The sequence below is a fragment of the Ochlerotatus camptorhynchus genome, unplaced genomic scaffold (genome assembly GCF_037179485.1).
Source record: "Ochlerotatus camptorhynchus isolate MF236.1 unplaced genomic scaffold, CSIRO-AGI_Acam_v1.1 ptg000102l, whole genome shotgun sequence".
NCBI lineage: Eukaryota > Metazoa > Arthropoda > Insecta > Diptera > Culicidae > Ochlerotatus > Ochlerotatus camptorhynchus.
The window spans coordinates 4,758,353-4,783,736 of record NW_027040592.1 but is presented as its reverse complement, the minus strand read 5'-3'; the positions used below and the strand labels follow the sequence as shown (position 1 = coordinate 4,783,736).

Sequence of the window (25,384 nt, the reverse complement as noted above, 5' to 3'; positions counted from 1 at the left end):
ATTTGTTCCAATCGAACTGTCAAAATGCACCGCTTTGCTCGATTGGAACAGCTTTTTTTCAGTTTTGTGGTGACAGTCGTCCATACTTTAACTAGAGGGCTTAATTAAGAAACTATATGATCAAATATTTCATTGATTTTTACTAATAAAGAAAGTGATTGGTATGATGATTTTAAGTTGAGCTTTGTGTGATTTTTTTAAGATGAACTTTGACGTATTTCTTATCGATGGTAATGAGGCATATAAAGACTTTTTTTTTCTTAAAATGGGTACTTTTTCCCCATTACCGAAAAACACAATGAGTAAAAATATCCATTTTATGAAGTACTCGTCAAATACTCATTAATGAGTAATGTTGGTTTTACTCATTTCATGAGTTAAGCCACTTTTCTTTGAAATGGGTACTTGGGGGTTAGCGTGCTGGGCGATTTATGGCTGCTGTAAAGTAGCCCATTCCAGCGCAAAAAGGGGGGTTCTATCAAAGTCATGCAATTAGCGAAAGACGGCCGACTACTGGGGGTCGATAACCTGTCACAATCTAGGTTGTATTTTTGTGTATTATGACGCCGAGAAAGTTTGATCGATCTGCCTAATGGGGTGTTTACACTTATGCTATTTCACTAGCGCTAATGCGCTAGCTACTAGCAAAAAAGCTCACTAGCATAATGTAAACATGGCATCAGCGTCTACCAGCATGAAGTTTAAGGAGCAACTGAAATTCGTGCTAGTTGGCGAGTACACTAGTGCGAATAAATCCGCACAGATGTAAACACCCCATAAATGTGACATAATAACAGCGAACAGGGGCAGAGCTTGGTGTGTAGAACCTTATCATCGTCATAAAGTCATAGCCTGTCATAGCCATAGTTAGCTGTATTGTGACTTGTGAGCGGTTGGTAAATTGGGGCAACCTTGATTCGTGTAATGCAAGCTCAGCGGGGTTTCAATCGAAAAGATTATAAAACTGACGCATTCATCGTGTTGGCCTGAGCGGCACATTTATAGATTTGTATTCGGAATGTCATAATCAGGCTTTTCAAATACTACGAACCAACATTGAGCTACATATTAACGGTTCAACAGAAACTTGTCATATCAATTAATCAAGTTAGTACCTTTAGTACCTGGAAACGCAAATTTACTGATATCGATTATAGTTATAAATTGTCCATGGATTCCACGTAAAATAGGATTAAGCCTACCATGCGTGAATTTATCACTTTTTCCGAGAAATTTTAGGTGCATTTAACATTTCTTGATTAGATTAGACTATTTCCGATCCTAGGCTTACCATAGATAAACCCTGAATAATTCACCACCTTTCTCGAATAATATTACAATATTGGTTACTACACTCATCTGAAAGGGCTTCTTTTTCTGACCACAACGATATTTTTGTCGATCCCATTTACTTCCATCGCAGTTTTTAAATCAAGATTTAAAGCTAAATAACCTCCTCGACACAAATCTAACAAATTGCCAGCTCACTTCACCACCGAGGGGCGCTAAGGTGGTGATTTTTTTTTGCTAGTGTAATCAGATTTATTTATAATAGTTCCAGTGCTCCAAAATTGATGTAATTATGGATGTCGGATCTATTTAAAATGCAGATTACGAATATGCAACTACCTCTCAATACCCCTAAAGAACCCAGGTATGGGTCATTCCGCGCCAAGTGGTTGAGAAAAAATATACAAAAGTGTAATTGACCTCTTTCGATTTGGACCAAATTTGGAGGAGATGTCTAACTTTTATGAATCTAAATTTTTGAGCAGATCGAAGCAATCGGTGCAGGGGAGCATTTTCTATTTTTCAAGAATTTTTAAGAAAGCACTTTCTCTTTTTTATCAATATCTTCGGAACAAAAAAAGCTACAATTAACTTTGTCGAGTATTTTTGTGAGAAAATCAGACAAGGAATCTAAATATGAATTTATTATTTTGGTACAGTGTTGCCAAATATTTTATAATTGCGTTTACACACTTGAAACGGAATTTTCTCAGAATGAGAATATTTCGATTGCCATTCTGGCATGTTCTCCATCATTTTTACATAAGAAACACTTATCGACAAAAAGTGATTTGTGTATGTCCTGAGAAACACCATTTTGAAGCAATTAATGCTAAAAATTATGAGAAAAAAAAACATTTTTCATTTTTCTTTTCGTCCGTTCTTCTCGGTAAAAGAACTCATTTGCTTACCTACTGTTTCAAATGATTTTTGAAGCAGGAAAACATGAAACCCACACGGAAAAACAAGTTTATGCATTAATGACTATTTTTCATCCACATTATACTAAAGCAAAGATATCTTATTAACAAGATATCCCACTAATCAATTCCTCATACAAGCCATATAATTACCACCCGTATGTGATCACAGTGCCATCTGTTGAGTGCACATTGAAACTGTTGGGAGTTCTCCACCAACCTCACCACCTGGGCTCAATAACTGACAGGTGTCAGCATGATAGATGTCAATGCGGACGTTGATGATCAGCCGAGGAAAGAGGACGATATCATTCTCGAATGTCATTGCGATAGCAAGATTCTTACTTGTTTGTGATTGTTCTGATTTTCAATCATTACCACTTTATATGCAACAGAAACACTTGAGAAAACAATCACACATCCAAGCGCGCATCATGATGTGCTTGTAATATGTTTTGCTTTCGAGCGAAAGAGTTTCCAATATACCACCGGTATCAGTAAGATGCAAATCTCTAATAGTAATTGATGATTTGCGGAGCTGGTGCTCAAAAGAATCTTAAGGTTCAATTTACTTTGATGCCTTTTGGAAAATTTCAAAGGCAGTTTTTTCCGACGCATTATTTCAGATTGCAAAAAGCTCGCAGTATTCGATTCCTTCTGATATTTTACACAAAATGACGCGAGCTTTTTGCAATCTAAAATAATGCGTCGAAAAAAACTGCTTTTGAATTTTTAAAAAATGCCTCAAAGTAAATTGAACCTTAATAGCATAGAAGTAAGCATTCACTCGCTCTAAAGAATTATTCCAACACCCCAGTCACTGGAAATGCAACGTATCGAAATCATTGCTATACGTAATAAAATATGCCGTCTTCTTTGGCCAACGCAGCACGCATTCTATTCAAAAATTACATTGTAATAATCATTACTTTCCTATTTTATAACATAGGAAGTATTTGTCAACGCCGGTGAAAGCAAACGCAAACGGAAGCAGAAGAAGCTGAATGAAGACGATGAATGATGACACCGCGTTTTGATTTGCGCTGTACCGTCCGCTCAGTTGTGTGGGTTCGCACATGTATAGATGTTGGTGTGCGTGTTTTCTTCCAACGCTGCAGTTCAACGTTGTCTCGTCACAAACCGTTTGGCGCTGTTATCTGTCTCTAAAAAATCCAAAGAGTGAAGGGGGTCTGACTAAAGCCAACCGGTGGAATCTAACGATTTACAATTGGCTCACTACTTGACTAGCCTATTGGTCCCAAGCAAATAGATTAACGTACCCCATTCTAGTCGAAATGCTAGTACTACACAATGTTTGTTTTAATTCGCTATGAAAGTTTGACAGATAAAATGAGGGGTTAGTCAAAGATATTTCATTAACAAGATATCCTACAAATCAATTCCTCGAACAAGGCAATGGATACACCACCCTTATGTGATCGCAGTGCCATCTCGTGAGTGCACATTGAAACTATTGGGAGTCCCGCGCCAACTTCACCACCAGGGCTCAATAAATGACACGTGTCAGTATGACATATGTCAGCGTGGACGTTGATGATCAGCCGAGGGAATAGGATGATCGATGTCATCATCATTATATTGCGATAGCAAGATTCTCACTTCGTTATGATTGCATTGATTTTCAATCATTACCACGTTATACGCATCTGAAACGTTTGAGAAACAATCACTAATCCAAGCTCAATTCATGATGGGCTTGTTATATGTTTTGCTATCGAGTGAACGATTTTCAAATATCACCACCACCGTAATATGCATTGTTTGCGAATGCAGATACGTCCCTTCGAAAAAGTTATGGAGAATTGATGATTTATGAAGCTGTTGCTCAACATAATAGAATTTGCAAAGAAGTATACATGGAAAAACACAACGTATCGAAATCATTGCTAAACAAACGTAATAAAATATGCCGTCTTCCTTGGCCAACGCTGCACGCTATTGGCTATTCAAAAAATACGTTGGAATAATAATTACTTTTCTATTTTATAACGAAAGTATTTTTCATCGTCCGCTCAGTGGTGTGGGTTCGTACATGTATAGTAGGGTGTTTCATTTTGAAAAAAGTGATGAATTTTTGATAGGCCACCCTCCAGTTCGATTCATAGCCCCAAAATATGAACCTGTGCAAAAAATGGTAAAGATTGATGAAGGTTTAGAGGTCGCGCCAATGATTTGGATTTTGTATGGAGATTTTGGTGAATTAGTATGGGAAATTATTGATTTTCGTTTACATTGCTCTAACTTTGGTTGTAGTTGTCCAAACGTTGAAAAAAAAATATGTGGTTGTCATGACAATGATCAACAAGCCTGTTGTTGTTGCGATGAAATTGGCGTTGTTGCCTTGTACATATTCATCTGTCAATTTACCCTATTTTGCCATTTTTTCACATTTTTATAATTCTTGATACGCTGCAAAACTGAGCGTAGCAACTGTAGGCTTTTTGTTTATTGCCATAGCAATAACATACTAATTTTTTTCGACATTTGGACAAGTAGAAGCAAAGTTATAGCGATATAAGCGATTTTTTAAATTCTTCCATAGTAATTCCCATACAAATTTCAAATCATTGGCGCGACCTCTAAACCTTCATCAATCTTTACCAATTTTTGCACAGGTTCATATTTTGGGGCTATGAATCGAACTGGAGGGTGGCCCATCAGAAATTCATCACTTTTTTCAGAATGAAGCACCCTAATGTATAGATGATGGTGTGCGTGTTTTCTTCCAACGCTGCAGTTCAACGTTGTCTCGTCACAGACCTATTGGCGCTGTTATCTGTCTCTATAAATTCCAAAGAGTGAAGGGGGTCTGTTTATATCATAATTTTGTAAATGTGGAAATAAAAATCTAATTTATAAAAGGAGGGGCAATTGCCCCACCTTGAACCGCCCTGTGCACGCCAGTGTTCGTCAGTCAGATTCTGCTGAAAGTATAAAATCATGGTGCACGGTAGTAATAGCATAGAGGTATCTCTAAGACCAGTAGGTCCCGAAGAAACGTGCTCAACTTTTTGGCTCACCTCTGGTACTATCTTCGGTCCCAAGCTAATCGATTCACCCCTCGAAACATAGGAAAAACCAATAACCCCTCATTTTATCTGTCAAACTTTCATAGCTAATCAAAACAAACATTGCGTAGTACTAGAATTTCGACTAGAATAGGGTATGTTAATGGTTTGCTTGGGACCAATAGGCTACTAAAGTGGCGAGCCAATTTAAAATCGTTAGTTTCGTATTGATTGTTGGTAATAGTGGAGAAGATGCAGCTGGATTTAAGGAATCGAAACTGGCCCAGACCCTACCTGTTGGACCGAATCTGAAACGGAAGGGATCCGGGATTCTACCCACACCTACTGCTCCGAACGCTAAGCTGTACTCCATGAACGGATCGAAACGTGGCAAGGTGTTAATATTCAATCAGGAAAATTTCAAGAGTTATCCGGCCCGAACCGGTACGGACAAAGACGTAGAAAGATTATACCATGCTTTACCTCGACTCGGATTCCAAAAGAAGGGTATTGAAGTGCACAAAAACATGAGTAGCGGCGAAATCAAGCGGATTGCGGTAAACCGTGAGTAGTGAATTGGCATATTGCCTGCCAGAGCAAGTATTTTTTGGCAAATTTGTCCACTTTCTTCTTCCTTATGTCTTCCGGAACATCAAACCGTGATTTGGCAACGTAGAACTCCAGCCCCGGTATCTGCTTTGCGTCTGCCTTGATGTAGGTTTCGTCATCCATAACCACACACATCGGTTTCGTTAACCACTATACAGCTTCCTTGCGCGGGATTTGGCCGCCGTGTTTTGTTGATCACGCCGGTTCGGTGCCTTCCGGACCTTGAATACACGAAGCCCAGCTCGTTTCATGGTGTGCTGAACGAACCAGGCGGAACACTTTGCCTTCAGAGCCGCGTCGAGAATCGAAAGGTTCGGATTACGCTTGAAATAATCCAACATCTTCCGGGCCTTCACAGGGTCAGCTGTCTTCGATTTTCTTCCACTTCCAGCCCGCCGCTTGGTCGTCTGGGACTCCTTAAACGATTTTACCACCCGAGACACAGCTGTATGGGTGATTCCTAGTTGTCTTACGATCCATCTCATGGTCGCAGTCGGATTTTCCATGACGGCACGCAAAATTCTCCGGCGATTTTCTTCTTGTTTCGATGACATCTCAATAACCACTGAACCGATTGTTATGAAATTTTGCACATGTAAACAATTCACTCTAAACTAGTTATACCCAGATTTTCATCAATTTTTACCCACGGATAAAAATGGTGCATTTTTTTCTAGTACACGCGTTAATTTGTTTGGCAAACTCTCCTGAATTTATTTTTTGAAGATGTTCTGAAGTTATTCTCAGATTTAATTGTAATCCTCCTTTTAGTATTTTCAAAAAGATTCCAAGGACATATGCCCGGATTCGTTTTCTCCTACAATATTTATGAAACTATCCTCAGAAGAACCTTGGAATTTTCCTCTGAAGGAGTTGGGCTCCTCAGAAATTAATAAGAGTTTTCATTAAAATTTACTTTTAACTCAAAACAGGGTTTCTTGAAATTCTACTCAAAACCTTGAAAGCAGATTGCTTCCTTGAAATGAGGTCCTAAGAAAGTATAGTAAAATTCCTTGAGCTTTTTAAACTATGCATGGAATTTGACTCCAAATTATTGAAAATGTCTTGAAGTATCATAGTTTTTAAGCCCAGAATTAGTGCAAATTTAAAATTTGCATGTTCCAAAAACGAAAAAAAAACATTTCAAGCCTTTTTAATTTATTTGTTACTGTTACTAATCCACTGTGTGAATGGAAATTACAAAAAAAAATGCTTGCAGGTATTTTCAAATTAATTCATTTCATTAAAATACCCTTAGAATTAAAATTATTAAACTTTCTGAGCCTTCGAGGTATTTTGAGGAAAAATAAAATTTCCTGAGGATTGCAGTTAGTAGACACCCTAATACCGTGGGTTTGGCCATAAATTTTCTATTGAATCTTTCGTTTTAAAGGTTCATATCGTACATAAGTGTTTATGAGATACTTATTGAATACTATAAGTCCAAAACATCAAACATTTATTTGGAGTGCTAGCATAACGACTACTGTTCTGCATAATCAGGCTTATCGAATACCTGGGAACTCTTATCCATTCGTTGAAAGATTAAATTGTGATTCAACGCCTTCTCAATAATCACATATCATTGTTATCGCTTGTATCACCAGTAGATATATATACACTCCTTCACTACCTTAACATATCCATTTATGAATCTGAATTCAAACACTACGGTTCGTCAGTCAGATTTTGCTGAAAGGAAAAAAATCATGGTGCACGGTGGTAATAGTGAAGAAGATGCAGCTGGATGTAACGAATCGAAACCGGCCCAGACCCTGCCTGTTGGACCGAATCTGAAACGGAAGGGATCCGTGCCTGTAGACACAAGTGCTGCAAGGAAAAAAACCATGGATCCCTCCGTAAACCTCCGGCAAGATCAGCGGGTGGACGCAAAACCGACCCTTAGTGGGTCCGGTAGTAATAGTGAAGAAGATGCAGCTGGATGTAACGAATCGAAACCGGCCCAGACCCTGCCTGTTGGGCCGATTCCGAAACGGGAGGGATCCGAGTTTCTACCCACACCTACTGCTCCGAACGCTAAGCTGTACTCCATGAACGGCTCGAAACGTGGCAAGGTGTTGATATTCAATCAGGAAAAATTCGATGATGAAAGTTATCCGGCCCGAACCGGTACGGACAAAGACGTAGAAAGATTATACCATACTTTGCCTCGACTCGGATTCCAAAAGGAGCATATTGAAGTGTACAAAAACATGAGTAAAGGCGAAATCAAGCGGATTGCGGTAAACCGTGAGTAGTGAATCGTTTATATGATGATCGGATTACTGTGAGCGGTTTAATTTGCAGTGGAAATTGACGATGATCTGGAAAACTCCGATTGCTTAGTGGTGGTGATACTGACACACGGTGAAGAGAATGACATGTTGATGGCCAAAAATAGCGTGTTCCATTTGCACGAGCTTATTAAGAACTTCATTCCCACTAGCTTGAACTCGATGGCTGGAAAACCGAAACTGTTCATAATCCAAGCATGCCGTGGCAAAAAAAAAGATGCTCCGACGAGAAAAAATGACACAGATCAGGTTGACTCGCAGCCGGAGATTTTTACGTATCCGGAATTTGCCGATCTGGTCATTGTGATGAGTTCCCATCACGGTAAGCTTTATTTGAAAGAGAGAAAAACGATTCGAATCGTGCACCTTAATACTCCATTATAGTACGTTCAGATTTGCATGAAACTTTGCACAGTTGTTTGTTATGGGGAATTTTTCAATGTTTTGCCAAAATTCGCCAAAAAGTTGAGCACGTTTCTTCGGGACCTTCTGGTCAGTTACCATAGCGGTAACTCTAAGACCCCAAGCTAATCGATGCACCCCTCGAAACACAGGGAAATCCACGAACCCCTCATTTTATCTGTCAAACTTTCATAGCGAATCAAAAAAAAAACATAGTGTAGTACTAGAATTTCGACTAGAATGGGGTACGTTAATCGATTTGCTTGGGACCAATAGGCTAGCCAAGTAGTGAGCCAATTTAAAATCGTTATTTTCCACCTGTTGCAAATACTACTAGTAGTATAAGGCTTCTCCAGCATAAATCAAGTTTAACTTTTCAGGTCACTACTCATATTGGAACGAACAAGAAGGGAGCTGGTTGATTCAGGACCTGTGCAATGTAATCGAAAGTTGTGATCTGGAAAAGGACTCTATTTATGACATTCTGACGGAAACGAATGATGCCGTATCCAAACGATTCAGCTATACCGAAGGCGAAGAATTGAATAAGAAGAAACAAATCCCTAGCTTCTACTCCACCCTGACTAAGAAGCTGTACTTCAGGCCATCAAAATAAATGCAGTGACGTTTGATAAGATGCTTGATTTTTTCTGTTGATAAAAAAGGCAAAACAAAACTTGACACGAGGGGTTTCCATCAAGCTTGTTTCAGGTATAGGGGTAAGAGGGGCATAGTGAACAGGTGGGGCATAGTAAGCATCCCGTGCATCAGCTTGGACTTCCGGGTGTTCGGAACAAATTGGTTGGTGGTAGGATCAATATCATAATGATATTGAACCTACTGCCAGTTGATTTGTTTCATGCAGCTGGAGATCCAGAGCCAAACTGCGGGATGCTCACTATGCCCCTCCTCCCCCTACCTTAAACCGGCGCCGATGGTGTAGTGGTAAGCGTGACTACTTTCTCATCCCAATGGGTCTGGGTTCAATCCCAGTCGAGGTCGATGGGATTTTTCTGAGGCATAAAAATCTCTGGTCACATCTTCCTTCGGAAGGGAAGTAAACCCGTTGGTCCCGGCCTATGTGTGTTCAATGTGTGCGATATCCTACGCAGCACTATGGGGCATTTTCATACAACCAGGCGGCCAAAAATATTTCTATCATTTTTCACAATTTCTGCTATTATTCTTGCTTTGTTTGATCAATATAAGGTGTGCGTTATCACTTTTCAACATTTTCACGACCAACTTTTGAAAAGGGCCTAACTTTTGATTAATTAAAATTTAATTTTTACGATTTTATAAAGGTTACAGTTTCAAGCTTGTTTTCAGAGAATAAAATCTATTGAACAAAGACAACCTACCATGATTTTATTGGGGGGAACACCGTAAAAAATTAAAAAAAAAAACTTTTTATTTAAATAGGGGAAATGACGGCATCGGCATGACAGTTTATTTTCGGCAACCCAAACTGAAACACTATTTTCACTGGATTTTCTTACGAAAACACTTCGCTGAATGCATGCAAACGATTCTTTATGCTTTCAGCTTCAATTTGACTATATTTTTACCACTGAGAAAAAGCAATCTAGCAGGGTTTTCTTGAAATGAAACACACGCACTACAAATTGTAGCTGATTTCGAGTTGCCGATAATAGAACAGAAGATTTACATGCAGTTCAAATGGAACGGTTGCCGAAAAAAAAACTGGTTGCCGACAATACTCGCTCTCACTAGAGAAGATTGGAGCTTTGTAAAAGCGTTTCAAAACAGTTTTTGACAATTCTTTTGACTGAAATTGTTAGAGCAGCTGGCAGCAAAAGATTGTAAACAAACCAATACTGCATATGTGTGCGTTCCATAGAGAAAAAGGCTATAGAAAGAAGGTCGCTACTTAGGTTGCCGAGAATACGTAAATTCCCCTATGTTTATTTTTTTCAACAAATCTTCTGTAAAAAATACAAAAAGCCATGATACAATAATCAAAATCAAATATGTTTCAATGAATTTATTTTTATTCCTCTGTTACAATATCATCATGAACAAATTCTGCTTCAATTTCATCGACTGCTTTCATAAGTTCCTCCAAGGCATTGAAGTTATTAGTATCGACTACTGGATCACTTACAGAATTTTCAAATATCATTAAACTTTTCACGATGTCGGGATAATCCAGGGATCAGTGGGTCCGATTCATTAATGGCACGAATAAAGACATCATGTAAATTTTCTACTCTTGATCGTTTTCTTGCATGACTGCATGTTGACTTTCTGCTGCCTCTTCCGCTAATGAACCAAGTGGTGCTGGTGAATGTATAAATTATTTCTCCGGCATGAGCGAGAACTTTATGCACGGTTGCAGGAATTTTGTACCAATCATACAATTTAAGATAGAGCCTATATGTTTCCTAGCAATATGCATCAAATTTTTCCGGGTTTATTGGCTCTTGGCAGTTAATAGCAATTAATATATTCCGGAATCTGAAAATTAACTCTTCATCAATGTTCAGCACGGAGCTTAAAAGCTTGGGATTTCCAAAAGCTCTTCGACAAACGTTTCCTGTAGTACTGGTACCTGCTCCACCCGATCGTGGTTGATCTACTCTTACTCCAAATTTTTCGTAAAGCTGTGTCGTCACATGTTTTTTTCTTTGTTCATATAGTTCTTTGAACGGTTTCGTTACCTTCCATTTTTTTATATCCATTCTGTATGCAATAAGCAAAAGGCATTAGAAAAATCTTATCTAAGCATGAAGTGGAGATATGCCGTAATGCAAGGCTTCTTCGTTTGATATAAATCCTTCCTCGAATTTCTCTGCTTCATTCATTACATTTGGTGTTGCCCCACATATTGGACAATTCTGCATCGACGAATTTCCAGTGTTATAAGTTAAGACTTTTCCGTCTATCATACTGAGGACAAAATCAAAATTGTCGTTTGAGAGTTCAATTTTCACTGGCGTTAGTTCACTCATTTCTTTTTCTACATCCAGAATAACTTCTTTACTCTCTTTAATGAATTCAAGGATGAATGGCCTACAAAATTGAATACTTTGAGGCATGGGATTAAACCACATAATTTCCTTTCGATCATTGTACATGAACAACTGAATTGGTGTTAAAGTGGAAGAAAATACATCTGAATCGTCCTGACATCCTTCTGGTAGCACTACCCAGGCGAACGCTCTTTCGGTTCGGCCTGCTTCGTCCCTCCTTGGCTCTTAACTGCGGTGGCGAGACTGGCTCTACTGGCTGAGCCACCGCAGTGAGGACGGTGGGTGTTCGGGGATCCTTGGGGTTTAGCCGGGAAGCGGAAAAATCCTTGAAATTTAGCTTCCCTTGGCGGCGATCCGACACCCTTCACTTCAGCTCACGAACCACGGCACTTTTCGGGGAAACGACGTCACTTCCACGCGACGGTGCTGGGAATTATCCCTCCAGCGGACACACGCCACGAAAACGGCACTCCAACTTCTCGTTTTCACTTCAAACGGACGGGGCAAAAAACGCGTCGATTTCCTACCGTGGCTCGTAACTTTCTCTCCTGTACTAGCTGACAATCACTGACAATACAACAACCGCCATCGTTCTCCTGCAACCGCGCTCGAATGTTGTGCTGGTTATGTTTTTCGCATTATTTTGCAGCGGGAGGAGAAACGGGACCTAACTTTATTCTACACGCGAGACAATTTTAAACGATAATTTTTACACTATATTCTAATCCTAAAAACATGCCTACACGAATAAAATCTACTATAAAAGTAACAAATTAAAATATTTACAAATAAAGCAGTGGTGAGTATGTTGCCGAGCGTGCGACCAAAACAAAAACAAATCATAACAGACAAGGCACACGCTCATGGCAAACACGTTAAAAGGGTGGGTTATTAATTGTCACCCTAGACGAGGGCTACAATCTCGCCCACACCGAGGAGAAAAAAAATGGCAACAATTTTTTTTACTAACCCTAACACCTAACACCGAAACAATAATAAATAAACGAATTAAAATGAAAATAAAAAAATTAATATATGAAAATAAAAAATCTGCCTAATCCTAACAAATTTTTCCACAATTATTTAAAAATGTCACAATCAGGGACTTTTACCGACCGGTACTCTAAATCGGTGCTTCGACTTCAAATCGGTCTACAGACAAGAGCTGGGTCTCGCCATCGAGATACGCCAGCTCACCATTCTCTCATTCGGGTCACAGTGGGTGAACTGAAATTTTCAATTCCCCTGAGCCAATTCAAATTAACATTCGGAAGCATTCGGCTTCCTAGAACCCTGCAAGTTACAAGTGACCTGCAGTGGAACGGTTGTCATTTTTTTTGTTTTGTCTTCTTATTTATTTTTTTTACTGTCCAGTTTTCGTGTCCTGACGGTATTCATACTCACTACAGCAGTTGGGGTTTTAATTCATTCCTCATTCATTCAAAGTGTTCCACTCATCCTTCAACATTTATTTGGCCTACGCGTTCACCACCAGATCTCACAAGCACTCTGAACTAAACCCCCACATAAATATTTACTATTAATCACACACTCATTCACACAATCTCATTTGCGGCCAAATTCATACTATTCTCATGCACACTTACTATTTAAAATACCAAAACAACTAGACAAACTGGACGCAAGGGCTGGTCTTTTACGCATCAAGTGAATCACCAATGAATCACTTGAGCAAGACCTCACACGCGAATATCAGTCTATTTCAATCTGATTCCTTACAGAATCAGATGAATGGCCCTGATTCCAACACATAAAATAAACGATGAAAACAAATTAAAATTGAACACATTAAAAGGGTGTTGTCATCCCTGCGTAAAGAATGATGGTTATGATTTCGCCCAGTGTTTTATCACTGAGGCGTTGCGCGCTTAAAGTAACCCCTGAGTGGATCCAAAACAAAGGGCTAACTTCGCCCTCACGGTGAAGTGTCACAAGGAAGAGAAAATGAAAAATTCCCTTGATGACGTCACTCGTCGTGAGAGGAAAGGAGATGACGAAAACGGAAAGTAAACAAAAACATTCCGGCTGCGACGTCGCGATCGTCGCGAACCGCGATTTTACCCGTTTACGTCGGTTTAGGGTGCTTTTCTCCGGATGAAAAGCACCATCGGTCGTGTGTTTTAGTCCTCCCCGCTAGAAGCAAGTGATTTGTTTGTGATTATCCCCGTGGAAGAGGGGTCTTTTGGTGATTTTATAGTCACCCGGACGATCCCACATAACCTGCCACTGATGGGAGGAGTGTTAATTGGATTTTATTTGGCCTTCAATCGGCCTTCCACAGGGGCAGTATTTTGGCGTTTGCTTCGAATTGAGGCAGCTACCGTGGAAATCTCCCATGGATGTTTCCTCGACAGTGGAGGATACTGGTGGTGACCCACCCAAATAAGGAGATTGGTGCTATTTGCTGCGATCAGAGGCAGCATCCGAGGAATCGGGACTATCAGCGAAGGGAAGAAGGATTTACCGCTTGTTCGCTGATTACCATACTACTTCCAAGCCGAATGTTGTCCTTCGGAAGCTCCCAAGTGAACAACCTGAGGAAGAAAACAACAAACGCAAGGAAGCAGCAGGTCGTAGGAAGGCTGTAGCAAAGCACTTCTGGTAAGTACATTGGAGTAAAATTGAAAGGAGTAAATGTGACTAATTCATGTTTTTGCCTTTTAGGTCGACTCCAACAAATTATTGACGATGCAGTGGAGTCCACTGTTATGCTATATTGGCTGAAGAAAACATCCCGGAGTTCGAACAGGGAATATTGCTTTGAGAAAGAAGCGAAAACAAAGATGTTGAGCTCCGGGGCGAACTAAATTTTTAAAAATTTGAACATAAGGGGTTCAAGTCCCTTGAATTAGTTGGACCTAATCCCATGTTTTAAACAATAAGGGCAATGGGAATACTCGAATCCTTTAAACCCACACACCGCACAGAATACCCGTTTTGGTTTAGAACACGCTTCATGCTCGTGTCCTTTGGTCCCGCAATTATAGCAGACACCGAGGTTTGGTGGACGATGTTGGTTCACCAAGAAGGCTAAACAGATAATGGTTTTCTGTGGCTGTGTGGATTTAAAATGTTGATTTGTTTTCCCGTGAAGATTTTTATCCGTCTGGCCATCCACGTCTCTTGGTCGGTTGGGCGACAAATTTCGAATTTCTGGGGAAGGTGGTCGACCATTTCTATTCCAAAAAATCCTACTTCTTGATTTTGATGAATCCCCGTTTCCACCCTGCTGTTTCTGATTCTCTCTAAAATCAGCTAATACAGGGTTTTCGGAGATTGCAGCGACTTCTTTGGAACTGCCGAATACCTTGTAGTAAATGGGAGTTCTAGAAGCATCGATTGATTTACCGAGGCAAAGTAATTCAGCAAGCGTGTTCACCGGTTTGGTAATAAGAACCTGTTTATAATCAGGCCTAAGATTACGCTTGAGAAGCTCGAGCTTCTCGCTTGGGGATAGTGGCGACGCTGAGACGCTTTCATCTTCAGCGTGGCGTCGAGTTCCGGGTGAACGAAATTCGCCTTTAACTCGCATACAAGATGATTCCAATTGAAGAGTCGCTTTTGCGACCGCATAGCCTTATACCACCCCAAAGCATTCCCGATGAACAAGTGCATCGCTGAATTAAAAAGTTCCTCTTCCGAAATCTGCTCTGATTCCGCATAGTGGTGAACAGTTTCTAAAAACTTATTCAGTCCAGTCCCTTCATCATTCCCAGCGTATTTATGAATCTTCCAGTCGGCCACCCTTTGTGGTCGACGATAGTACGCGGGTGGCTTACCCTTGATTTGGGTAAGTGTAGTTCGGGAGTGTAGGTTGTTTGAAGTGATTCTGAGAATGATAACCAGGTTGGATGATTTTTTTTGAACTGTTCCACAAACCAGAATCCCCTATGTTCTGAAAGTTTGCTTTATTTGTAGGCATCGAATATTGCCTTAACAAATCAACTAGATTGTCTGATTCTACCGTTGGTTGTCGGACATCATGCAGTTCCAGATGTTCTGGAATTTCATCCAATCCAAGATCATCCCTTCTGGGCGGCGGATCTTGAACAACAACGTGTGGAAGAATTTGGTTTATGATACACTGCAATCCCGAAACCGTATCAACTTCCTGATTCGTTTTCTTTAGATCAGCAGCAATCTTCGTAATAACAGTTATCTCGCTGCTCAGGCCGGAGAGAGCTTACTCGTATATCGCTACGAGACTCATTCAGCGAGATTTGGTCCTGTACGCTTCTAATCTCCGCCCTTATATCTCGTAAGACATTCAAAAGTTCTTCTCGTACGGCTTTGTCACTTGGATTTTCAACAACTTGTTGTCCATCTTGGTTCTGTGGTGTGATTTCCGGATCCGGATTTTGATCCACCAAATCATCATCGCCAACTCCGTCCTCTTCCTCCTCGTTGGTCGGCGGAGTAGGGGCAGGACTGTCCCCGAAGTGATAGTCCCACAAAGCGATCACTTCCTGTAAACATTTCCTAGTGACCGAAAACTCCTCCCCTACGACATATTTTTCCAAGAGTTCTAGCCGGACTCCCAAATGAAGTAACCTGCTCCGAAATATCTCCTTATTTGGACACCTATACTGTAAATCTTCCCTCATGGACTCAAACTTCCCACGACACGTCCCGAATTCGACTTGAGCATCCCCTTTGAACGATCGAACAGCATTCGTAGCTTGCACTATCTCGCTGTTCAGCAATCCCCTCAAACGACGACGTCTTTGTGATCCCGATTTATCCGACTCAGGAAGGATGACAACACCACGGGAGTTTAATTCAAAGTCAACCTCGTCGGGATGCAAATGATCAACGCGTAGATGCAGATACGCCTCATTGAACTCCGTCAACGTCAACGGTCTGGGCGTCATGTTCAAAAATGAGTGGATCACAGATTCAAAATATGGAGATAAATTAAAACCTGCCAACTGTGGAGTGGAGTATGAATACGGTAAGGACCCTTTTTCATTTACTGACGATTCCCTATGATTTTAGGTCACCAAATGTTGCGAATGTCAACCCAAATCGGCTCAGAGGATTTGAAAACCCCGCTCTGAGAACAAAGTGCTCCGAGATGACGACAACTCGTTCTGCAGACGATGAAATGAAGCGATTCACCGATTAGGAATAAGAAAAACACAACAAATAATATTAAACGAACCGCGCCTATTGTGGAAAAAGCCTCCCCACTGTTTATTCCACACAAAATCCAAACTTTTTTGGAAGTACCCCACGCTCGGAAGAAAAAATATTCCTTAATAATATTTTTTCCTTGTGTATGTTAACGTTGGGCGCCAATTGTAAGTTGCGGCTTACTTGCCAGCCTATAGCTGGCCCGATTTACCCCGGCGGGGCGGCTACGAGCAGAGTACTTCCCCCAAAGACGTTCGGATTTGGATGGATTGATAAGAAAAGAAAAAGAAAAATACAATTTAAGACGTCTATTAGCCTCTAACCTTTCCCTTTTCTCCTCGTTGTCCTCGGTGTCACTCGTTGGGGCCCTTCGACGATAGCGGCGGCGGTTGCAGATCGTACTGCTTCACGTTAGCTGCGTAGCAGCGGTCCTTGGCGTTTTGCGGGGGGGGGGGATGAGCAAGGCTCCTTTATCGGAACCCCCTCGGCGACGATGGTGACGAATCACTGGACCAACTACTCGCCGTAGATGGTCCCGGTAGTCACCGCAGTGCACTACCCAGGCGAACGCTCCTTCGGTTCGGCCTGCTTCGTCCCTCCTTGGCTCTTAACTGCGGTGGCGAGACTGGCTCTACTGGCTGAGCCACCGCAGTGAGGGCAGTGGGTGTTCGGGGATCCTTGGGGTTTGGCCGGGAAGCGGAAAAATCCTTGAAATTTAGCTTCCCTTGGCGGCGATCCGACACCCTTCACTTCAGCTCACGAACCACGGCACTTTTCAGGGAAACGACGTCATTTCCACGCGACGGTGCTGGGAATTATTCCTCCAGCGGACACACGCCACGAAAACGGCACTCCAACCTCTCGTTTTCACTACAAACGGACGGGGCAAAAAACGTGTCGATTTCCTACCGTGGCTCGTAACTTTCTCTCCTGTACTAGCTGACAATCACTGACAATACAACAACCGCCATCGTTCTCCTGCAACCGCGCTCGAATGTTGTGCTGGTTATGTTTTTCGCCTTATTTTGCAGCGGGAGGAGAAACGGGACCTAACTTTATTCTACACGCGAGACAATTTTAAACGATAATTTTTACACTATATTCTAATCTTAAAAACATGCCTACACGAATAAAATCTACTATAAAAGTAACAAATTAAAATATTTACAAATAAAGCAGTGGTGAGTATGTTGCCGAGCGTGCGACCAAAACAAAAACACGTTAAAAAGGTGGGTTATTAATTTTCACCCTAGACGAGAGTTACAAGCTTGGGACCAAAGAGAGTACTAGAGCTGAGCCAAAAAGTAGAGTACGTTTCTTCGGGACCTTCTGGTCTTAGAGTTTCCTCTATGGTATAGAGGTCCTTAGGTTAACCGGAGGATCATGTACGTTCGCGCTGGCAGGCAGTTTTCAGTTCCTTTTTAAATAAAATAGCTTCAGTTTTCTACACTTTATCTTGCGAACTTCCATCTAATAGCGAATTCGTTTATTATTCAGTTCCAACCTAGATCGAGTATCAAGATTGGGTCTGTTTGTTTTCTGACAAACGTCAGTTTGATCGTTTGTTTTTAAACCTACCTCAGGTTGAGGTTCACACTGACAAAAAGTTCGGTTTCGCACCGGGTTGGAGCTGGTTCGGAACGGTTATTGTTTTTTAATGTTTCATGCGTTGTCATGCAAACAAGGTCTTCAAGGAAAGATTTTGGTTCAGTGCCGAAGTTATAAAGCAGCTGTCAGTGGCGGTTGTCAATTTCGGTGGTCAAATATGACGCCAAATGCTAATTTTTCTCTGAATTGGCAATATGTGTCCAGATTTTGTCGCGAACAAGCCTTACGAAACTTTGTAGAAAATAAAAATTTTCTATGTCCAATAGTTCATGACAGATATGGACCGTTTTCTAATGTAATGTTTTTACTTTTTATATAGCAACTGTTAAAGCTAATAACGTTTTAGACAAATGTAAACAAAGTGAAACTAAATGTTTTTGATGATGGCTATGTGCATTACTTGCAAAGCTATAGCAACTTTTAACTTTATTATCCCTTATTTTGACTGCATATAGGGGAGAAGGTGGCAAACCGGAACACAATATCAATATAATGTTTTTTAGTTTCTATGTTATGCATCTCGTGAAGATTTTATACAAAAATATGAATTCAGGAAAACTTGTTCGTACGCTACAGTCCATTGCCAGAACTTCCATTACATGTGTTCTTTGAAACATATGAAGAGGATGTAATAAATCCAACCTTATATAGGATGTAAGAGAAATTTGTTTTGCGCAATAATTACTTAAAATGCTAAATAACATTAATTTTAAAAATAACAAAACAACGATTTATCAACCAAACGACAAGGTAAGATATGTGGTTAAATAACTCCTCCGAGGTTCATTTGGTGTGCTAAAGTGGCAGCCTAAACGAAGCATATTCATACTACAAGGTAATCACTTCTCCCATGATCGACAAGCCAGCGCCATAACGGTCATCTTTGTCGAGCCGAGTAGACTAATAAACATCTCCAAATCATCGTCCAACCAGCACCACCAGTAGGCTCCTTCAGTAAACGGTAGAGTGCCAACATTAGCCACCTTTAGCTGCCCTGTGGCCATTGTTTTCGTTGAAGTTGCTGTTTTTTATTGTGGCTGGAGCATCATTATTGACATGCCATGCCACGCTGTGCTGCACTGACAGGGGTGCCTTTATGTGCCGCTCCCCCATACCTACTTGCTTGTAAAGACCGACGGTACCGATTGTATTCAAATCGAAAGAAGTGCCGCTGTTGGGATGTTTCGCATCATCACTTATCAACTGGAAATAAGCTACCCATTCTGTTGCGTAATGGTTTCTGCTTTTTATTTTTTTATTGATGCTTTCTGACATTGTAGGTACCTAGGCTATGGTAATGTGGCTAGTTGAGGTGTTGAGCAAAAAAAAAAGATTGATCAGCGCCAGTTCAATAAACGCGTCAATGTGGGTTAACAGTTAACAGCCGCTAATCAGACAAATTCATGGTTCCTTTTGTTTGATAGTTAGATTAATTACACCATTTTTTCTGTTTCATATCTTGAATTTCCTCTTAAATTTGACAGATGGAAAATTATCATATAAACCTGCTATTGTACCAGACTTATTTCTGACAGACCAGTGACGAACGCCTTCTCGAAAATCGGACGATCAACAACAGTGGGATTTTCGATTTCGAAGTGTCAAATTCACCAAATGGAACACCAGCCTTAATCCATTCGAATGATACCGCAGTAGGCGGTTTGATTGCTATTTTCTTACACTCGTACGCATTAAGCGAAGCCTACTGCGCTATCTAACTCGTTTCGATCTCGTTTCCTCATCATCACCCCTGCAACGATGGATGCAATCTGAATCGCTCATGCTTCGTTTCGGAAAAGTCGGAACTGTACTCAAACTTTGTCTACATTTAAATAAGCAAAACAGTCGCATTTGCATACACCATACTGCATGATTAAGAGGCACAAGATCAACTGCAGATTGGTCGTGTGAATTTCATATGCTAATTATAGACACACTTCCCATAACGAAAGTCAAGAATTGACACAGAAACCACAGACAAACGGATGCTAAACTCTTACCTTTCCCTTCCATTCCTCTCATTTCAGATGAAACTTGTTTGCATTTTTGCGCTGCTGCTGGCGCTGGTTGCGAGTAGCTCCAGTTCAAGCAACGAATCCCAAGACGGCGATGCCGATGTGAAACGGATACGGATAGATCCGGCACTGCGAAAAGCACTGCTTCGGGCGTTGCGGCACCTCAAGGAACGCCAGGAGGAGGAAAGCGAACAGCTGAACGACTCCAACACCACTGAGGAAAACTTTGCCACCACAATCCTGGACGAGATCCTCGAGGAGAGCACAACCCGTGACCGGAATACCGACATCAAGTATCACACGTTTTCGGCCGATTCCGACAGTTCGTCGAACGGTGAGAATGAGATCATTAAGACGATCATCATCACCAAGCCCCGGACGACGCTGACTCCTCCGAAGGAAGACTTGCTGACCGTACCGGATCCGATCAAGGAACGCGAGAACGACGTGGACTCGAACCAAGTAGCTCGTAGCGTTTCTTCGGGATCAACTAATCAGCTCCAGGAAGATGCCAAGGGTGTGAAGGTCTCAGTTGTAACGGCTGTGCCAAGCATCAGTTCGACTTCACAAGTCACGCCGGCAGTTACTACCACAGTGAGGCCACCGACCACGACAATCAAGCTTCCGACCCACAATTCCGACGGTGAAAACATCGAACGAGTCAAAAGCGAAGACGTCAAAATCTACCAGGCACCGCTGGTGGCTGCCTTTACTGTGCAGCAAGATCAACTAGGAATTCCACGGAATGTGATTCCTCTGCTTCAGGGGCCACCCACGAAAAATCCTGTCGAATTTCGACCTTCCACTCCGGTGGCACCTACGTCGAGTTCTGCAGCACAGGTTCCTTCGGCACCTAACCAAACTATGTCCGCTGCCACCGTTGCACCGATTCCTCTTCACACCCAGGCACTCGAAGAGAAGACTCGCTTCTTGGAACAGCAGCTAATCACTCTTCAGACCCAGCAACGCATCCAGGAGCAGTTGCTCCGCTCGAAGATCCTCCAAGAACAACAGGTCATCCTTCAACAGCAGCAGCAACTGCAACAGCAACGGGTCCGGCTCGAGGAGGAAACCCGTGTCCGTTTGCAAAAGTTCGAAGAAGAACAGCGCCTTTTCCGTCAACAGCAGCAACAATTCCAACAGCAACAGCAGCAGCTGAAATTTCAACAACACCATCAGCAACACCAACAACAGCAGCAGCAGCAACAACAACAACAACAGCCGCAGCAACAACAGCAAAAACAACAACAGCAACAGCAGCAACACCAACAACAACAGCAGCAACACCAACAACAACAGCAGCAACAACAACAACAACAACAACAACAACAACAACAACAACAACAGCAGCAGCAGCAGCAGCAACAGCTCTTCAAGCCATTCCCAAATCAGCAACTACCAAACAATCTACCACCACCACAATTCCAACAACTGCAGCTACAGCAGCAACAACTACAGCAGCAACAACTACAGCAGCAGCAACTACAGCAGCAGCAACTACAGCAACAGCAACTACAGCAACAGCAACTACAGCAGAAGCCAGTGCTACTGCCACAATCGCAACAGCTCCAATTCTTCCAGGAACTGCCTCGCAACACTCCGGCCATCCAGTTCATTCCAAGTGTGTCCCTGCCCACCAAAGCACTCCCGATCTCGGTGGAACTACAGCTTCCGTTCAAGGAACCCGTTAACTTCCAGCCGAATTATCCTAGGAATCCCGATGTTGAGCAGATCAAATCCATCAGTCCTCCGCTCCAACAGTTCCCAATCATTCCTCCCTCTCCACCGCAACTATCCAAACAACAGCTACTTCCTCTGAAACCCTTCCAGTCGTTCAACGTCAACCCAGGGCTGGCGCCTCTATCCGTCCAACAACAGGTTCCTTTCGATCAGCAAATCTCTCACCTCCAGCGCAACCGTGTCTTCCGCCACGACACCGGTACCGGCAACTTCGGTTTCAACCAGCAATCCAACGTCCCATTCCGTCCATCGCAACCGATTCCGATCGTCCAGCAGACCGGTGGCTTCCAACCGCTCCGCAACGACAATCAGCTCCAGAACCTCCTGGTCCAGTCTGGTATCACGTCCCGTTCGGCGGAAGATTTCAACATCATCACCAAGGTGCTGGCCTTGAATCACGGTATCCCACAGTCCTCGTCCCAACAAATGTTCGCCAAGCTTAGCCCCGAACAACAGCAGCAGCTGCTGTTCCGGAAGAAGTAAGTCTGCTACTTCCACTGCTAACCTGTGTTTCCGATCTTCCACCCTTCCCCGGAATCCCACATTCCACCACCTGTAATAACACGCATGGGTGCGAGTTCCGAAAGCGGAGCATGAGTGAAATGCGCGAGTGAGTGTGAGAGTCGCTAGTGACCTAGTCTGCCATATTTATTGTGTGAGTGAGTGAAAGCGCGTTTCTTAGCACACACACACATCCACCCACACAGTCTCCCACCAACAGCCTACCATATACGTCACAGCACCAGTTTCTCTGTTTAACCGCCTGTCCCTCCTTAATACCTAGGTTTAAAGTTCTCCTCAATTTCAACGTCCATATTTTACGTTTAATCTCCATAATCGAGTTTAAGAGTAGCCACCCCCAAGTAAGTTATTTTCTAAAGACAGAGAGGAAGATTAACGTGAGCGGTCAGTGTAATTTCCGAAAGAAATTTGATCAAAACAAACAAAATAGCAGCGGAGTTTAGTGACAGGACTATAGAGGTAACCCTGCCCTTGGCAATCTAACAAAGCAAATTAACACAAATCATACGGATAGCCTGATGAGTTGTGGAGCGACGATGGAATCGTGAATAATTCGCGATTTTTCACGGCGTCGCACCGTGCAGCGAGGTGTACTAATAATAATTTATCGGAAATAAATGTCACATTTTTTTTTAAATACATATTCCAGACGGGAAGTTGCTTGATCCGAACTATCCTTCCAAAACCAGACGATTGTCACCATAGGGATGTCCAATTTCCCCAAATATTTGTTTTTGCTTGGAATAAAATTTCGACAATTTTGCTTCTGAACAGTAGACAACTTTTAATTGAAATGGCATATCAGCCATTTTGTTTTTGACGAAACCGACAGTAGAGTCAGGGCAACGAAGTGGAATATCAGCGGACGGATTCGGACCTGTTGTGGAAATAATGGAACTCGCGAGAAATCACTTTAACTACGTTTATTGATCGAGCGCAAAATACAATGCAACCGAACGCGGTAGCAGTTACTTTTGGAATGATAATGATGTTCGTTGCCTTCTCTCTCGTACCCAGAGTGGGCCAAGATATATAGAGAGGAGTAGAGGTGGGTTGAAGTGGTAACTGTTGTATCGTTCCACACTCCTCCTCAACGCTTTGCCACTTCACAGTTCCTTCTCTATTCCTAGCAGCTCGGTGAAGCGTCGGTGCTTCTCCGGACCTAGAGGCTTCGTCATAACGTCGGCGATCATCGACTCCGTGGGACAATACTCCAAAACGATGTCCCCTTTCTCACACAACTCCTGGATAAACTTTTCCTTTGTGCAGATATGTTTCGATCGTCGGCTTGTTCGCTCCGTTTTGACAAACGCCAGACAACCTTGATTGTCTTCCTTTAACACTGCTGGTGCTCCTTGTGGTTCGCCAAAATCGTTTAGCAGCTTTTGCAACCACACTGTTTCCTGACAGGCCTCCGAGAGGGCAACATACTCCGCCTCCATTGTCGATAGTGTAACGCACTGCTGGCGGCGGCTAGTCCAAGATATTAAGCCACCACGATAGTAGAAGACTGAACCTGATGTTGACCTTCGGCTGGCGGGGTCGCCCGCCCAATCGGCTTCACTATTTCCGCCCAAACGCAGATAGGAATCCTTCGTAGCCTTCAAATATCTCAACACACGTTTGGCGGCGGTCCAATCCTAGAAAAACTTCTTCCGAGAATCGCCGTGGATACGGCAATGTCCGGTCGGGCAATCACCGACAAGTACAATAATCCACCGACTAGGCTCCTGTACTTGGTCGCGTCTTCAAAATGTCCACACTTCTCTTCCACTTTTAGGAACCCTGGATCCATCGGGCACCTAACGGTTTTAGCTTCTTCCATTCCGTTCTTCGCAATCAACTGTTCGATATAGTTCTTCAGTCGGATTTGGTAACAATCATCTCTCTTTAACACTTCTAGTCCCAAAAAATGGTGAACTTCGCCAAGATCAGTCAATTCAAACTCTTTACACAAACTGTTTATAATCTTCTTCACTTCTTCTTCGGATGGTCCAGCCAGCAACATATCGTCCAGGTAGACGAGCAAGAACAATTTCTTCCCATTGACCGTTTTCACATACAAACACTGATCTGCAGCGGCCGAACTGAACCCAAGCTTCGTGAGGACACTCTTCAACTTCGCGTTCCAGCATCTGGCCGACTGGCGAAGGCCATAAATGCTCCGCCTTAGGCGGCACACCAGCTCCTCCTGTCCGCGGGCTACGGTACCGGGCGGCTGCCGCATAAAGATCTCCTCTTCAAATACGCCATTGAGGTAGGCGGTCTTGACATCAACATGCCTGACCACCAGCTTCTGGCTCGCAGCAACAGTGAGAAACATTCGCAGGCTGGCTTGACGCGTCACTGGAGCGAAAACTTCATCGAAGTCTACTCCGAACTGCTGGGCTTTGAACTTGACCACCTTGTTCACCTCGTTGCGCTTAACCTTAAAAACCCATTTGGAGCCGACTACTTTCCGTCCTTTAGGCAGTGGCACCAACTCCCAGGTTCCGTTTCGATGGTGACAAACCACTCCTTGCTCTTCATGGCGTCCTTATAGTTTAAGGGCTCCTGCACTGCGCAGGCAGCTATCCCGACGACATATTCGTCAAGACGTGGATTCACACCTTTGTTCGCCCTCTTCGATCTGCGATATTCAATCGACTCAGCGCCTTCGTCTTCGGATGCATCGAAGTACTCCTCCTCGTTGGGATCATCCTCGGCTTCTTCATCGCTGAACTTCTCCTTAAACGGACGCAATACAATCTCGTCCTCAGCTTCCATTTGCTCAACGGATACTGGAAAATCCACCGATGACGTTCCGTT

General features: G+C 42.5%; 1 protein-coding gene across 1 annotated transcript in view; it reads left to right on the top strand.

The window, feature by feature from the left end:
* Nucleotides 1-23,213, top strand: part of LOC135699102 (alpha-protein kinase 1-like) — a 199,044-nt gene extending 175,831 nt beyond the window's left edge. Inside the window, exon 3 of the mRNA XM_065219299.1 lies at nt 20,327-23,213. Coding sequence (XP_065075371.1) covers nt 20,327-22,537 — 2,211 coding nt within the window. The 3' untranslated portion in view covers nt 22,538-23,213. The remainder of the gene's footprint in view (nt 1-20,326) is intronic.
* Nucleotides 23,214-25,384: the final 2,171 nt, after the last annotated feature.